At 34.5% G+C, this 18,421-nt stretch overlaps 1 protein-coding gene and 2 long non-coding RNA genes across 4 annotated transcripts; 2 read left to right on the top strand and 1 right to left on the bottom strand.

Annotated features, from left to right (window-relative positions):
• Positions 1-2,149: 2,149 nt before the first annotated feature.
• LOC124435164 lies at positions 2,150-2,677 on the bottom strand. The gene has a single exon (XM_046985114.1). The coding sequence runs from the start codon at positions 2,675-2,677 to the stop codon at positions 2,150-2,152; it is 528 nt and encodes a 175-aa protein (XP_046841070.1).
• A 6,220-nt stretch (positions 2,678-8,897) lies between these two features.
• Positions 8,898-10,886, top strand: LOC124433731. 2 transcript variants are annotated; one of them, XR_006944591.1, is made up of 3 exons: positions 8,898-8,964; positions 9,192-9,248; positions 10,856-10,886. It is a non-coding gene; the product is annotated as an uncharacterized LOC124433731 (long non-coding RNA). The 2 variants fall into 2 exon arrangements; XR_006944593.1 differs by lacking the exon at positions 10,856-10,886 and adding an exon at positions 10,113-10,177.
• Positions 10,887-13,212: 2,326 nt separating this feature from the next.
• Positions 13,213-15,300, top strand: LOC124433729. The gene is made up of 4 exons (XR_006944589.1): positions 13,213-13,515; positions 14,354-14,540; positions 14,619-14,787; positions 15,027-15,300. It is a non-coding gene; the product is annotated as an uncharacterized LOC124433729 (long non-coding RNA).
• The last annotated feature ends 3,121 nt before the right edge of the window (positions 15,301-18,421 follow it).

Raw genomic sequence — 18,421 nt, 5'->3', positions numbered from 1 at the left:
ACCTACCACTGTTTCCAAATATAGGGTCTATTATTATTTATTGTACATCTTTTGTATATTTTCTGTCTATTTCTGTTCTTTTTTATTGTTTTGAAAGTCTTTACACGATGTTAGTAATGAGTTTGCTATTGTTTCAACTGCACTATTGAATATCAACAAGGGAATAACGGGTAACGTGACTGACGTCAAACATTCACAACGATGTTGCTTGAAGTGTCTGAATTGAAATGACAACGGCTTATCAATGGATTAATTCATTTAATTGCGATTTGGGAGAAGTAATCAACACTGGAATTTGGAATTAAGGCTTCTCATTACTTCCCTGTTTGAGTTCAGCCTTTGCAAAATAGTGACCGTCCGATCATTTTTTATTGCACTGACTATTAATTGCTGGTGCAGGAATACAAAGTAAGAGTTATTAAGTTTCCTTCAGCGCTTTGCAGTGTGTGGTACGAGCATTTGCAAACATCTTGAGATGTGAAGCACAAGGAATCATATTTCAGTTTGGTATCTATGTTTGAGCAAGGGAATTTAAATATCCCATTACCACAGCGTGAGCAAAAGGTATATATATTTATGTATGTGTATTTTTAATTTAAAATCTCTGCCACGAAAATATATAAAATTCTATGATATCGAAATGTAAGTCTGTTATAAGTAAGTTTTTCCAACACTCTTGAATATACTTTAGATGAAAAAAAAGAAACTGGTGAAAGTGGCAAAAAAGAAAAAATTCAAACATATTTAGCCATGGATTGGGGTATGCATGTCATGCATGTTAATGTATAGCATGTATGTGTTCCTGCAGGAATTGTCATTGCACTATGACGATGGCCTGGAGGGCACATTGTGATACATATTGTATATATATATATATATACATTTTTTCATTAACTGAACAGTCAATTATCAACCATTTATATTGGGTTGGCAACTCAAGTGAAACCCCAGATGAGAGGGAAGAAAGGTGGCGCAGTATTCTCAATCACATTGCTAATATTCATGAGCATAATGGTCACAAGCTATTTACAAAATGCCTTCATGAAACAATTGTAGAGCTTGGCTAAAAAAAGGTTGAGTAGATAGTATGGACTACAATTTAGAAGTTTAATTCATGCCTCAAAATTTTTTTTACTCATCTATACAACAGGGTCAGCTGCTAACAAAAAATTAGAGGAGATGTTGACAAGGCCTTGACTAATTGCAGAAATTCAAAAGTTATCCAAGTATCACCAGACATCAGGCTTAGAAGCCAAACATGCTTTGGATAATATGCTTGCCTCAAAGAATACTCATCATTCATATCACTCATTGAGTGCAAGGTATGTTATTCAAAAATCCACTTAAAATTTGCAATGCAATTAAAATATCTTAAAGAGGATAAAATATGGACATTTCAATATTGAAGAAAGTTATCATAAATTGGGATTTTTCAACTTCTGTATCAAGATAGACTGTACTGTTCAAACTTGCACCACAATGAGAACAGCAACAGACCACAAGCAAAAACTGCAGATGGAAACTTGAGATGGGCAATTACCTATCCAAAATCTTTCAAAAAAGAAAAAGCTGTGGCAAAACCTTAGAAGGAAAAACCCACCTATGGTAGGAATGATATCATTCAATAACAAATAAAGCAAGAAAATTTCATGATATAAAAAAATAGTAGTATAATCAAAAGGCTAAAACATTTTAGTCATAGTTTCTCTAAAAATAATATATAATAATCCCATTTAGGATATGTGCAGTTAATATTGAATGAAGTTGTAAAACTAAGAAGCCAGTACTCGACTTTGAAGAAGGCCAAAGCACATGCAGATATGATGCTACCTCCTGAACCACAATCCCTTGTCGAACAGTATTTGGCAGGAAAGGAAAGACCCTCAAATGAGCAAATTGAAGCCAACAAAAAAGCAAGATATAGTACACCAGCTCTACCCGAAAGTTCACAAGGGAGCAGACCTCACACAAATATTTGTAAATGTAAAGGAAAATGTGCCACCTCAACGTGTGATTGCAGTGCATTGGGATTGTTATGTCAAAATAAATGCAAATGTAGAGAGGCGAAGTGTATCAATCGAGAGTAGAGTTCAAACATAAATTTATTAAAAAATAAAATAAAATATTACTGTTTAGATATTTTGGCGTATTAAAAATGTGTATAAAGTCCGTCTGGTGACGCGAAGCGTTTTCGTATGCTAGCATCAATACAAGCAGGAAATGGTCTTCGATGTTTATTCCCCCAAATTTGAAAAATCCACCTAGAACATCTTTGATATGCGACTAATCGATACAGCTCGTATATTCTCTCCAGATCCTCATCAGACAGGGGCCAATTTTCTTCAAGATACCGACACACGTCTATCTTTAACAAACTTTCTGACAGAATATTGTCCCTAAATTCTTGGTGTGTTGTCAAGCAATACTCTCCTTGAGTTTTTATTTGGCCTAGCAAAGCCTCGTACTCATCGTATTCAAGCGCTTTTTTTTGTGGCAACAAAAAACACTCGATTGCCTTTTTCGACAAAGTACAATGTCCACATTTACACCAACTTAGAGCTCGAAGGAGCCAAGTAATTGCTCTCTCAAATTCAGCATGTATTTCATCCTCCGACGAGAACAAGTCGCTCTGCTCACTCTCCTGTTCGGAACCGTTTTCTTCGCTTGTTTCGGCCATTCCATTTATTCAAATATCGAGTTTACTGGTATTTATTTAATAAACTTGACGAGTCTCTTCTTGGCGATGAATTATTCAAGTTTTCTTGCGACGAAATCAAGGATGAGCTCAATAAAAAGATTTCAGCTTTGAAGACACTTGAGAAAACATGCAAAGAACCAAAACCCCAATCTGACCTCGAAGTCATGATTTCTGAAACAGACCTGTTTGATGCTATCCACATTCATCATACCCGAGGTTTTCTCGCGACGAAATCAAGGAGCAGATTGGAAAAAAGATTATAAATTTAAAGAATACGCAAGAAATGGAGCACAAGCCTGAAAAGAAGCCTAAATCTCATCTGGAAGAGTGGATATCTACAACAAAGCTGTTCGATGAAATTCACATTCACCATTCGTTGCTGTGTTGTCAACTTGCGTACAGCTGTAAAGACCCCGAATACAGAATGAACAACCTTGAAGAAATAGAGAAAAAACATTTACTTAGCAATGTTTATGTTTCTTATGAAAACGAGGACGTTCCTAAATATGTGATGGCAGAGTGTGGTAATGTTATCTATGTGAGCTTCAAGAGACTACAGTCTTACACCTGGCCCCGCTTGAAACTAACTATAGAGGTGAAATTTATTCATGTAAGTGTAGAAGTGTGCAGGAATGGCTGTAGTGGCCAACTGATCGGTCGTAACTTTGAGAGTGAAGTAATTATGAAAATTTGCCTTCAGATATCAAAGTATAATGTTTTGCGAAGTGAAGTGAGGCGTGAGTGTTTAGAAATGGTTTAGAAATTTGAAACGCATGAAAGGTGTCATGTTTCATTGCATGAAAAAGAACAAAAGAAGATTTGGATAAAAATCCCGATTACATTGTTTCATGTACACCTGTAGCAGCCTTGTACCCAGGCGCTTTGATGTTTTGCTTTGAATTAATTGTCGTTTATGCAGGAGTGAGAATAAACGTGTAAACCATGCATTGCTTTTGATCACATAAATTGATTTTATAGTGAACAGCCATAGGGTTTATGCCCAGACATAAAGTCATAAAGTAAAAGCTAAATATTTTCTTTATGAACGATGCTAAGTGTAATCAGATGGGTGATTTGATGAAAAACATAATGGATGTTTCTAATTTCGTCCCTGACATTGTTATTTGTCTAACTTGCCTAATGGTTGCAGCCAGGCGCGGATCCAGCTCCTTAGCTGACCGATGCATTGCGAGCGCCGAAGGCGCGAGCCACCGCTAGGGGGGGTCTGGGGGCATGCTCCCCCAGAAAATTTTTGAATTTTCACTATCCGAGAAGCATTTTCCAGCGATTTGGGAAAGGTGACAGAAAAAATCTTAAGCGTAAATTTTATCGAAAAAATAACATGAGCCGTCTTTTGTAAGATAACAGCATTGATAAAAGCAATGTTCAAAGATGGTCTTCTTCTAACGGCAAATCAGAAATCAGAAGAATTCAAAACTTAAATGTCTGACAGGGTTATTTGGAAAAGAAAATGTTAGCTTCTACTGAAGTCATAAGTATATTGGAAGAAGGAATACAGTCATTACATTTTTAATGTAATCCATACAATACATAAACTAAAATGCAACTAAAATCGCACCTACCCCTGCCATGGCCTACTTAAATTACACCGCCTGATATCTTGCCATAACAAGGTCAAAAATGCAAGGCCATTGAATTTTCCGGCGGTGCTCTTCGAAATTTTGATCTTCTTCCTTCAAAATTGTTCATTGGCCTTACTTTATGGTATAATCTTGTAGCTAAAAGTCTAGCGATCATTTCAAGAGTTTATTGGCTGAAATTGGTCCTTTTTTCGCCGAGAAATCAAAGTTTATAAATTGGTGCGATCGGCGGTTGTTTTGTTTATCACGCGCTCGTCTTCGAAAATTTTAGCTCTTAAATCTATCGTGGATTATCTATATTTGGTATCTACGTGTTCCTGGTACTCTCCTTTACATTTCTACAAGATTTTTGGAGTCGAATTGTATACATTTTTTCTTTTATTTACGAAAATCTTCAAACCCATAATTATAGCGATGGTGCTTCCTATTTTCAACGGTGTCCTTCCTACTCCAACTACGCCTAAGAAAATTTCATCAAATCCAAACGATTTCATTGGTAAATCATACTATCCCTTACCTTTTCAAGCTTACTCGTTAATTGGAAATCTTGGTATTGGTTCTTCTCCATCCTGGGACATCAATATAAACAATAAATCGATCAAACTTAAAATAGAATGGTATGTTGAAAAGAACAATAACAGTTCTCACAAATTCCCAAAATCTCTACTTAACATACTATCAGCCTAAAACCTTGAACAACCTACCTGGTCCTCCTCCTTTGCTGAAGAGAAACTGTCTTTCAAGTTTGAATGGAAACTACTCTCTGATGCTACTAACCAACCTGAACAAGTTAAAACTCCATCTACTAACTTACCTTTCCATACTCCTGACTCTGGCTATACATCAACATCTAAATCGTATGTATATTCACCACCTGTGAGATGAAGTCTTTTTGTTAGTTGAGTCAGGAACATGTATTGTGTTGTGTTTAGGTTTGTCCTTGGATTTAGTTTGTATAGATGGAGTATTTTTCCTTTTATGAGGAAAAGTACCTTAAAGTAAATGGTTTGAACCCGGGAGTATCGTTATATGTTTGTAAATGATGATCGTCCAGGTTAATAAAGACCTGAGAAGGACTGTTTTTGTTGTTGTTGACTAACGTTTCGACAACCTTAGCGGTAGTCATCTTTAGAGTCAAATGAGGAGTAAATGTCAGGTTAGGAGCTAACCTGACGTTTACTCCTCATTTGACTCTGAAGATGACTACCGCTAAGGTTGTCGAAATGTCAGTCAACAACAACAAAAACAGTCCTTCTCAGTACTTTATTAACCTGAAAAGTACCTTGATGGTAAGGAGTGTATGGAAGAGTGAGAGGATTTAGAAAAGCAGCAGCATGATTGTGGAAGAGTTTGGTAGGAGTTGTAAGATTGGGTGGTGAATATACATATGATTTAGATGTTGATGTATAGCCAAAGTCAGGAGTATGTAAAGGTAAGTTAGTAGATGGAGTTTTAACTTGTTCAGGTTGGTTAGTAGCATCAGAGAGTAGTTTCCATTCAAACTTGAAAGACAGTTTCTCTTCAGCAAAGGAGGAGGACCAGGTAGGTTGTACAAGGTTGTAGGCTGATAGTATGTTAAGTAGAGATTTGGGAAATTCATGAGAACTGTTATTGTTCTTTTCAACATACCATTCTATTTTAAGTTTGATCGATTTATTGTTTATATTGATGTCCCAGGATGGAGAAGAACCAATACCAATATTTCCAATTAATGAGGAAGCTTGAAAAGGTAAGGGATAGTATGATTTACCAATGAAATCGTTTGGATTTGATGAAATTTTCTTAGGCGTAGTTGGAGTAGGAAGGACACCGTTGAAAATAGGAAGCACCATCGCTATAATTATGGGTTTGAAGATTTTCGTAAATAAAAGAAAAAATGTATACAATTCGACTCCAAAAATCTTGTAGAAATGTAGAGGAGAGTACCAGGAACACGTAGATACCAAATATAGATAATCCACGATAGATTTAAGAGCTAAAATTTTCGAAGACGAGCGCGTGATAAACAAAACAACCGCCGATCGCACCAATTTATAAACTTTGATTTCTCGGCGAAAAAAGGACCAATTTCAGCCAATAAACTCTTGAAATGATCGCTAGACTTTTAGCTACAAGATTATACCATAAAGTAAGGCCAATGAACAATTTTGAAGGAAGAAGATCAAAATTTCGAAGAGCACCACCGGAAAATTCAATGGCCTTGCATTTTTGACCTTGCTGTGGCAAGATATCAGGCCGTGTAATTTAAGTAGGCCATGCCCCTGCATATTACAGTTTGTATTATATTACATATGAATACAAGTATAAGTGCTGCATAAGTAATATGACATCGTGTATATTTTATGATGATTGTTCGTCGTTATCTACACGACTACACTCTGAGTCTGAAATGAGTACACTATTTACATTTAAAACATGCAAGCATAAAGGTAAATTTACTTACTTTAAAGCTCTTAGTTCTCCACTTTGCCAATGAACTGTCAAGTGCTTAGGTATTAACATTTCACTTGACATATCTCTCCCATTTTTACCCTTTGAAAAGGGATTCCAAGGAGAGGATTTTGAAATAAAAGTAGCAGCTCTCGTTTCATAGGTTCGACGCACTCCATTAATATCAAATGACTTCTCTTCTCGAAGCAGAGTACACAGATCGTGTTTGATATTCTCGACAGCCATGACTTCGATCGATGATTGCGAGTTATATCAAGTGATCAAATAACAATGCATTCAACTTTGAAGTTCAAAGTTGAATGCATCGGTGCCATGCCCACAATCACAAAATTATGGAAAATGCATCGCTCAGCGGCAAAATCTACCGTGACGTGAGGCCCTAAAACAATGGTTTTGCTGATGTCACAGTAGATTTCACGCGAAAAGGACTCGGGACCGATGCATCGACCGATGCATCGCAAATCTACTGTGACGTAGCGATGCCTCTTCCATCTACCGTGACGTGATGGCAGAATACTATTAAATTACTTACTAATTATGTATTCACGACAAAATTTCGCTAAATTTTATCGACTTTTCTTTCGCTATTTGTGTCATGGAATACGACAAAATTATCGGAGAACACAAATGTTATTTCTAGACCAAATTTTAGCTTAAAACTGCTAAATCTATAAGTTAACTAAACAATATATCACTGTCAAATGTGCGTTTTAAATAATTCGAAAATAATATTTGCTATTTATTTCATTAAAATGCAAACTCGCAGATTTTAATATCTAAATATTTTGACCGATGCATTCGCATCGGTTGCATCGGTCTAGATCCGCCCCTGGTTGCAGCTGATTTTGATCAAAACATTAAATCTTGTCTATATAATGTACTTGTAATAATCTAGAGAAATTTTGAAAAATTTTTCTTAAAAAACATGTTTTAAGATGTGAAAAAAAAAGCTGAGAAAATCCCTTTGAAGTATTTCGTCAGAGCATTTTTTCAAAAGAAACGGATCATTTTTTCAGATAAATTGTGAGATTTGAAATTCAAAATAACTTTTATTAGTTGCACAGACACACCAACAATTTAAATCATTTCTTGACAATTTGATCAGATTCTCTGTAGGTTTGGCTTAGTATGGCCTATTTATAGTTGATAGCTATCACAATACACTATCATTATTCTATTACTTTATGATTTTGCAAAGCCCATCCATTACCTGAATCATCAATGATCATTATTTTCTTAATTACTTGTAATTGATGATTATAACCCCAGCTCTACCAATATTTGAAAAGCTTTGTCATGTCTTGATGTACGCTTTATCTTTACTAATATTTACATCCTAATAACATGTATTCTCCTGTTTTTAGGTGTCTGCTTTTTTATAGCTATCCTTGTTCTCACCATTCTAATCCAATTTTTGCTCAAAAAATTCTTAAAGTATTTTTCCATTTCTTTCTTACTTCTCTAGTCTTTAAGACTTCTTGATTAGTATCTGATCGTTTTTTTACATCCAAAGAATTTGTAGCATACTGGGACTGCCTGTTTTGGTGTATTGTAATTCAGATTTTTTTCAAAATTCATAGTCTTTTCCCTCTCCTTTTCTTCATTTTTAATTTTGTACTCAGTATCCTTGCATTCATTTAAACCATATACTTTACGTCACTTTGTATCAATAACTACGCTTTGTAATTTTCCCACTGTTGTTTCCCACTTTTATTGTACTTTATGTAATCTTTGCATCAAGCTATTATTCATCTTGCTTTATTTCTTTTGGGCCCGAAGCCCAAAACTCTTGTAAATTTGGCAAGGCCAACTATGGCTAATGGACAATGGCTTTCTAAACTCCATATCCTGCTTTTTAGTGGAGTTTGAGCTTTTGTTTTTGCCATTTAATTAGGGGGTTAACGCTAATCTTGGCTTTTTTAAATATTATGTGCAAATGTTTTTTTTATTCTGTCATTTATAGGACATTCCAGTGGTGAAGCAATTGCATCTTTAGTGTTGATTTTTTTACTGGAAGAATTCAAACAACAAGATGAATCATATTTAAAATCTCGTTTTAAATCTCTCATGTTTGGCTTATTGCCTGTGGGTGACATTAATTTAACACAATATGTGGAGTCAATACCCGGAGCAAAGGATTGTTTCTTTAACATTGTCCAAGCTGATGATGTTATTCCAAAACTATTTGGCACTTTTAATGGTACTCAACTTGAGGTATGACTTTTTTAACTTTTTTTTCTCATCTATGATTGATTAGTTTAAAGAATAGCCCAGAAACTTATTGATTGTTTTTTGTGCCTGCATATCAAATTATGTGCATTTTTTTTAATAAAATACTTGCATTGTAAGTGCATGTCTGCAAATGATAGCGAGCAATTCATGTATATAATATAAATTTGTTGACCTGCAAAAAATAATAGCTAATTGCATTGTCTTTACAGAATCTGTTATGGGATTTTGTTGAGAGTGTCATCCAAGAGTCTATTGATACACTTGATGTAAGTTTTTCCAAATTGCTATCACAATAACAAACATAAGTCGTCTATATTCAGGTCAAGTTTTCTATAAACTTTAACCCTCAAACAAAGTCTTGCTTCAATTCTCGGTAAGTGAGTGGTTAGGTTAATCCAACTTCGTAGGATTTGACGTTTATTATTGAAAAACTCAGGAAACGTCTCATTTTAGAGGAATCAAATAATGTTAACAGATAGAAACATCAAACAAAACATCATGATGCAAAAATTTTTTAGGGTTAATCAATATTTTAAAAAATCCAGACGTTGCAATAACCAATAGTTGCCATTCTAAGAATATATCTTTTAGGGTGAAGCTAACGAGACTTTTTAGGGAAATTCATTATTGTGTGTTATGTAAAATCTAATCAAAATAAAAAAATTTAGTGGGCTAGACATTTATGTCAAAGCTTTGATATGTGCATAATATTAGAAACGAAAGCTATAAGAACATTTTATTGCAAAAATAATAAAATGTTTGTAGTAGGCACACTTCTCTTAAGATTAAACACTAGAGATTATTTCACCAGCTATGAATTCATAGACCTTTTATTCAACTGTATTTTTACAGAAGGATACGCGCATATAGCGATTGTGTTTTACCATGAAATACCCGGATTATTATTAATTGCGTGATTAAAGTGATATAGTTGCTCAACATTACATTTTTGTTTCATATATTTTTTAAAAGTAAGCCTTCATTTCTATAACATTTTTCTGAGAATGACAAGCTATATACCAACCTATGACGATAATTTTACATAAGAGGCTACTATTTTGTACACCCCTGTAAAAACAATAAAAAAACTTTATGATGTCGAAGGTATAAATGATCATTTCCATTTCTAGAGGACTGCTATATGGTTAGAGATCTGCAGTAAAAGCAGTTGGCTGTTGAGCTCAGTGAAACGGCATTTAGGTTTCTAATTTGATTTATTTTAGTACCTCTGTCAACAATCTTTTTTACCATTTTTAAAAGTATTTCTGTTACCAAGTCAAAAGGGATGTGAGATATAAAAGCATTTCCTCTTGTCGAAAATATTTTTATATTAGAGGTAATATCTCATGATTTTATTTCCAAACAATTTTCAGTTTTTGAAGAAAATGCCCAATGGCTACTTTTTGCTCATACAAGTTGCGCATTTACGCATTCACTCAAACTCCGCAAATGTTTCTTTGCAAATAAGCATCATTATATCTAAACAAACAATTTTGAGAATTTGAATTTTTGCAAATAAGCAATTTGATTCATATTATTTATACGATTCTATTTGTAACAACAGTGAGAAAAGCAACACAAAAATTTTATATATAGCTAGCTGCAGATCAACGTAAACTCAGTTCTTCAGTTTGACTCAAAAACTTTATGTTAGACACAATTTCATCAACAAATAGGAGTTAGGAGTGTACCCCATTTACCCAAATATTTTCAACACTCAATACGTCTCTAACTGTTTGGAAATTTTTCAAAATGCATTGCCGATCTTTAGACTTGTCTTTATAATGTTCAGTTTCGCTTGCTCGGAACATTATTTGCATGTAATAGTGTATGTAAAATTCATCCAACTACTTGAATTTTTTGTATTTTTTAGGACCCTTTTTCCGATGTTAAAAAGTTTTTTAAAATGATTGTTGAGGAAGCAAAGCGTGCAAGCCTGTTCTGAGAAATTTAACTGGCTTCGATCGCTTGAGTATTTTTGGAATTTATTATATCCTTGAAAAAAAGTCCAATGGATCGAAGTTTGAGGTTTTGACTGCATCAGAGGCTAAAATAAGCGGCTTAAACATTATCATCAACGTATGTTGATGATAATGTTTAAGCCGCTTATTTGGGCATATGATTTATCAATATGCTGCAATTCAACATAACAAACTCATCCCTGCACTTGCGATTAGAAAGTTTCATGAGGAATATAATCAATTAATCAGCAATACAACTCGTCATAGCTTGATTTCTTGAAGCCCTTTTAAGTGCATTAAGGAAAATATTTGATTTACTTTTTCGACAGCATAGCCTTGAAAGGTACGTGCACGAAGTTGAACTGGCTTTTGTCAGAGGTCAGCTTCCTGACCTAGCCTGTTACAAACGGACAAGCAACAATACTATCGACGTCAATGAAATCATTCCAAAAATATCTGGTGTTCATTTCGAAAATATCGGTGAAGAGGTTATCATTAAGGTATCTGGTAACGACATGTGGTTCGTACACCAGACGTCTGTCACAACAGCTCATTTTGATGGTGACAATTTGCCTGTGGACTTCGTTAGATCGACTGGTTCTCAAGTTCAAACAAGAATAAAGAAAAAGAGCATCATCTACGATGAAAACGTATGTGTTCGGATGAAGACACATTTCGAAAATTCCAAGTATCTCGAGTCATTTACTGTTCCTGCAAAGACAACGGTACGTGAAAATCATGAATTGTCAAGTAATTTGCACGGGCTATAAAGGTATCCTGGTCAAAAATATATGTTGAATGAATTCGAAACTAAAATAAGATAAATTGAAATTGACCAGGGTTGTGGTTGAAATCCTGGTAATTTCAGAATCACTTAAGCAGGATACTGGTTGAAGAAACATTCAAAATCGCGAAGCACATACTTAATACGGTAGAAAAAGTTAAAATTGGTTTAATTTAACAAGGAATACTGGTTGATCAATTTAACCAGAATAACGTTGGTCAACTTTACCATATAGTGTTGGTCCATATGAAATAATTTCTTGGTTGAAATTTTACCCCAGAGTGTGTGTGTCTACATCTCTTGAGAAATGATAACACAATTAATCCTCTTCATTAAATAATTTAATTTTAGACCTATTCTATTACTCGAAGGCAACAACAACTTGCTAAACTTCGTCCTTCCGAAGTTATTGAATTGGCGTATATAAGTGCTCTGCTGGAAAAAACGCACAAAGCTAATTGCTCCATTAAAATGAAATCCATCCAAGACTTTTTAAAAAATGCTGTGTCTGTGGTGCCAATTGAAAGTCTTTTTCATACTATTGTTGAGAGTGAACTAAGTGTAATGCTGGATTGCTGCCAAATTTTGTCTAATTGCAAAAGTATTCCAATGGCGGTTGCAGACTCCGAATTTTCAGAAAATGCTATAAAAAATGCATTGTTTCATTTGCGTTCTAATCAGTCTATGATGAAGAGCGTTCGTCCTGATTTGGCTCCTAGTGACAAATATTTTGCCTTTTGGCTTTTGCATACACAACTCAGATATCCATTTTACAAGTTTGAAAATGATAATTCTCCTAAACAAGTATTTATCGAACGAGTTCCATTGGAAATGGTTAATCCTTTACTGAACAAGGGTATTTCGAGCGTTGTCACAATTCTAAAGCGTTCAAAACGTCGCCGCAAAAGAAATTCTGCAAGGAAACGAGTGCTTCTCTGTAAAACTGATCTTAAGGTGCTTTTTCCATCTTCTGAGTGCCAAGACAAAGAAAAATCAAACACGTGTACTAGATCGCCAATAACTTTGCTGATTGAAGGGAAAAAAATAATTGAAGTGTTAAGCGAAGAATTAACATCAGATGCATCATCACTTTCTTCTGGAGTTTCTTCTTCTTCCATGAACAGTAAGATGCTGGATATTTTAACTGTTTTACGGAGTGAATTCAAGACCTGTAGCAGCTTGCTTGGTGCTTTCATGCAATCTCAAGTGCAGATTCCTCTCGAAAAAGCTGGTAATGATAGTTATGTGAATGAGTTGGCCAAACATGCTAATTCATTTGGATTATCCGTTTGGGGACTGCTGATAATGCCTTTCAACTATTTGGAGCGTATGATGAAATCATCTGGAGAGTTTGAACAGCTTTTTATAAAATTTTCTCATCGCATTAATGATGTTGGCCACTTTATTTCCTCTGTCGAAAGGTATCAGTTTCCTGACTACGATGAGAAGTTAGAATTTGTTGTTGGTAGCATGAAACAAGGGGTTAGTTGCAATCAGAAGTGTATTAGTTACTCTCTCGAACGCCAGATGGAGCGTCAGTGTAGAAAAAGGAACATATTTCATTACACATCAATAGAAAGTATTCTTCAACAATGAAACGCTAATTTTAAGAACGAAAATATAACGTTTGTACCAAATGAATATCGCCCACTGGTTGCTCGCTGGATTAAATGGTCTTTGATGATTAATAAACTTCGGGAGACGTTAGCCAGTCAAACTTCTATTGGTGTTGTTGGACTGATAAACTCTGGAAAATCAAAACTTGTTAGCTCAATGTTTGAAGTAATGGTAAGCACTGTTGTTGAGGTCAACATTATCCATTTTATCTCGTTTGTTCCACTACCTTTGTGTGTGATTGGGTCATTAAAAAATGACTAGTGTTGTTGTGCTATTGTGCATATTTATCGATCCTTTGATACTTTTTAGAGCTTTAATTAAGCGACATTAGTTTCATATAGGTTTTATTAGTCGTTTGTGGTTATAATAATATACTTTGATATATTTCTCGACTGTGATTAGTTCATTGCAGTGCAGTTAATCTGTACTTCCACTGTGAAAATGTGTAGTTGCACTGTAAATTTCGTAAACTGATTAGCTGAAAAGCAGTGAAAGCCAAAAAAGAAAATTCTTTTCAATTAAAAAAAAACATGGCAGGAGTTGTAAGTAAACATAGATTTCCACAACTGCAATCATTTGAAACTCAAGAATTAGCTACAAAAGAATGCAAAGAATAGAAATAAAACAGCAGGCACTGTTTTTTTTTAATGAATTTTTGTAACAGCTATGCCGCGTAACGAGGCATTTATGAAGCGATAGAGAGTACGAAGCGATCGAGACAGAGTTGGACGGTACAGTCAAGAAATATCTGAAAGTATCTTGTTATTAAGTAATAGTATAATTTCTCGTACAATTACGGCTAAACATACACTGGTTAGTTTTTAAAAGACCTCAAGTAGCACTCGTCCTTTGGACTCGCCCTATTTCGCTGCAGTTTTTAAAAACACACTCGTGCATGTTTATACGTCATTGCACTGGAAAGTGGAAACTATACTATTACCTATACTAATAGTTCCATTACGTTTGTTATAGTAAAGAAAACCGCTTAACAATTATATGTGTGTTGTAGACGGTGACAGGCACCACAGATCAGAAGCGAACCACCGTTCCGTTGATTTACAACTTGGATAAGCACTTAAAAGGTTTAGATGTCATTGATTTTCCTGGTGTGGATGATCGTGATGAGACAATTCCTGAGTTGGCAAAATTGTTTTATTAAGTTTGACTCGGATTGTTGTATTTGTTGTTGACTACAGGTAACGTGGCTTAAAAATGTTTGGTGTAAACAATTTTTTTATTTGATTGACCAATCTTATTGTTTGGTTTCATCTTAGAAAAGCTCATTCCGAGTCATCAAAACAATGGCTTTCCATACTCGAGAAAGAAAACGTACCTGTTCTTGTTTGTTTAACATTTGGTGACAGACTTTTTGTTGAATTAATGGTTGAAAAGGGAAATTGTGACGTTGACACGATAAAAGCGGGCGTGGAAAATGAAGTGGAAGTACTAGATAAGTTCTTTGTTGTTAACTATGTAATATAAACGTTTCGCCTATTTATTGGCTTGCGTTTTCCTTAAATTGGTCTTTAAGCTGAACTATTATATGTTGACGCTTTTCTTTTACAAATCACATGTAGATATTTGTGTGCAAGTACTCACTCTTATTTTAACTTTGCGAAATGTAGCGAATATCCGGTTAAATTGAAGATGTTTACTTGACGTGGACATTTATTTATATTTAGACAATCAAAAAGAAAATTGGATTTCCAGAAAGCAGCCATCAACGTGATTTTAAACTGTCAGTGTTGTCCTTTGACTACGATTCCTACCTCAATTCTGAGGAGTGGAAAGCAAAGCTGCGTAAAGTTGGTCTTTGTGATGAACTTGATGTGGGTCGTTGGATCGCAGAGAAATTGGAGGATCAGTACGAGCTACATGATCTCTCACAGACTTTTTTAAAATATATCGAGAACAAAGAAAGCAGCACTTTACATCTATGTCTGGTAATTTAGCTTAAATATATTTCAATCATACCAAAAAATACATTTTTTATCGAAATTTATTTTTCATAGAAAGTACATTTATTTTTAAAGCAAAACAAGGAAACGATAAAGACTAAAAAACAAAGAAAAAGTGGGAAGAAAGCAAAAGAAAAGGAGTGAGTATGAACATATTATAAACCTATCATTTAACACAGGTTGCACGTCATTTCATGTTGATTACGAGATAAATGAACATGTCATATCTATAGGTGGACGGGTTACAATGTGGCCTCGATAATTGTGTCGGCCAACATTCATATATTGATTTGCAATCATATATTTTAATTAATGCATTAGGTTCATTTGAAATCAATTGCTTTCTACCAATTATAATTTTTTATAGTTAGTTGACCGAAAAATTGTACATTTTAAATTTTTAGAAAATGAAATCAATTCATGAAGATTTTTATCAAACAATCGAGCATCTGTAACCTCTAACACTCGTTGTTACGGAAACATGCATTGAATTTACAATTTACAACTATAGTACTCTTTTCAGATAGGCTTAGCTATGTTAATGAATTTGACTCATGTGTTATTGTTCCAATATAATAAGACGACGATGTTTTCAATGAAACAGAAGTGTTGATACGTGAAAGCACATTCATCCATCGAAACCTATTCAAAAAGTTAATGATTTGAAAATTCTATGTCTAAATTATATTTTAATGAAAAGAAAGCTTTTCTTTAGCAGAGAACGCACGTTTCTATTTGTTTTCAATTTAAATAGGTTTTTCATCTTTGATTTGTTCATTTTGCATTGCATAATGAACCGGTGGAATATATCAAATATCCTTCGCTTTCCTTGAATGCAAAGTTTTGCACGAATGCCTTGAGTTTTAAACCATTGACACTTTACAACAAAGAGAACACAATAGTGACAAAAATTCAGTTTAAGAAGGTGGAGGTCAAAGCATTTTTTTTTAACCAAAACTTTGAAATATTTTTGCACAGAATTTTTTGCACAAAAGTTGTATCCAAATTTCCTTGATTTGAAACAAAATGTCATAAATTATTTTATTTATCTGTTTTTAAAGATCGATTCACTGAAATTAGGATCGATGGAGGCTTTCCTTGAGTATATATAACAACAGCAAGCGCACAGAAAGGAAGTACATTAAAGATAATTAAGTCTGTGAATGAATTGCCCATTGGAATTCCTCGTGCCCCAACATCATATTTCTCGTCTTCAATATATATTTAGTTGTTTTCACATTTCCCAAATAACTTAAATCTCCAACGAATTATCAATTTTATACAAAAGGTGGATTTTGTGCAATGTATCCTACTAATGTTATGTCATACACAAATAAACAGGACTCATAGTAAGTAGTACTAACTACTAACTAAAATGCCTATCTATATCTTTTGCCAATCTATATTCATAGTCTGATAGACGCAAAGTATGCAAAAGTGGATTACTGGGAATATAACCTCTGCATTACTTGTGAGAATGTTTTTAAAATTTAATGATTTTCATTTCAACTATGCAAACGTTTTCCTGCCTGGTCATGCAAACCATTTGGGTAGCTATGTAAAAATTTGAGTTATCCCTTTAAAATATGTTTTCTATTCGTTTAACCTGACAAAGAGGTGAAAAATATGATTTCGACTAAATATTTCTACTCCTGTAAATGCATAGAATCCAATTGTAGCCTTGCATTTCTTTCAAACCCAAAGGAGTGTTCAAAGGATTGATGACCTGTGTTGTGACCATGAAGAGGCTGATACACAAGTGTTATTACATGCATCTCATGCAACAACATTTCAGAGCATTGTTATCAAAAGTCCTGATACTGATGTTTTTATTTTATTGATATATTTTTGTTTAGATATAAATCTGCCACATTATTTTTTTTAACTGGCGCTAAAGAAAATGCTAGTCTCATGCATGTTGCCAAAATTGTCTAAGGTTTGAGTAAGAGTAAATGCAAGGCTTTAATTGGATTCCCATGCATTTACAGGTGAGTACATGAATCTAATAAAGTCCAGGCAATTTAAAAAATTAGCACTGCTCATTAAGAAAACCTGGTCTCATTACTAGGTTTCTTTAAAATAATTTGAAAAATAACTGGTATTTATTTGTTTTTATTGGTATGCTCTGACACAACCAGTTTATTTTGTGAACATAGTAATGTGTCCAGTTGTAAACTTCTGTCAGAAGATGCCCAAGCTGTCAAAGCTCTTCGAGAACTTGGAGAATATTTTGTAAGCACTAAAGAACTTCACAAGAGGCTGGAGGAGGTAAAATGTAAGATTTACCACTCAATGGCATGGGGGAATTGTCATTATATTGTTATTTTTATATTTGTATCCCATTTGTATTCTCAGCGTAATTTTGAGAGATGTATCCACGAGGTTGAGCTGCTTTGAGAAAGCATTGCCTTCCGATCTATCTTTTGAAGAGAAATACCATTTTTTCGTTTATCGATTTTATAAAACACCGACTTCATGCAAATCGCCCACATGGAAACGGAACAGATTAATTTTTTTCCTCAAGAAAATACGGAACTACGACCCAATCCTATGTTGCGATGGGGTGATGTTAAGTACTTACTGAATAAGACTAATGCACTCCTTGTTTGTCTTCTTCATGAAGACGTTCCTCGACCAAGATTCGGAGGAAGTGCAAAAAGAACAACTTTTCCTGCATGTGAGACAGACCTACAGGTGATTTATCCATCTTCGGATAAGTTTGGCGAAAGCAAGACGAAGATTCGTTGTAGTAAAGCTCCAATCACATTGCTAATCGATGGTAAAGAAAGAATCCAACAACTGAGTAAAAAACTAAATGTGGAGAGCTCCTTTTGTAACGCGAATAACGAGATGCTGAACGTTTTAGATGACTTGCTTATTGAGTTTGAGACTTGCAATGCTCTACTTGGTGAATTCATGCAATCCCAAGTTTTACATCCCTCTCGAGCAAGCTGGTAACGACAAGTACGTTGATGAATTTGCCAGACACGATGCCAACTCAAGGGGTTTATCTGTGTGGGCATTGTTGAATGTGCCGTTTAACTATTTGCAGCAAATGGTAAGATCATCTGGAAGGTTTGGAAAAATTGTCATTGAATTCTCTCGTCGCATTAACGATT

The sequence above is a fragment of the Xenia sp. Carnegie-2017 genome, unplaced genomic scaffold (genome assembly GCF_021976095.1).
Source record: "Xenia sp. Carnegie-2017 unplaced genomic scaffold, XeniaSp_v1 HiC_scaffold_14, whole genome shotgun sequence".
NCBI lineage: Eukaryota > Metazoa > Cnidaria > Anthozoa > Malacalcyonacea > Xeniidae > Xenia > Xenia sp. Carnegie-2017.
Note: the sequence above shows the minus strand (reverse complement) of the source record. Positions and strands in the feature narration are given on the sequence as shown.

Bases quoted from the DNA above. Each gene is read 5' to 3' on its own strand.
- LOC124435164 (XM_046985114.1), bottom strand. From the start codon at position 2,677: ATGGCCGAAACAAGCGAAGAAAACGGTTCCGAACAGGAGAGTGAGCAG.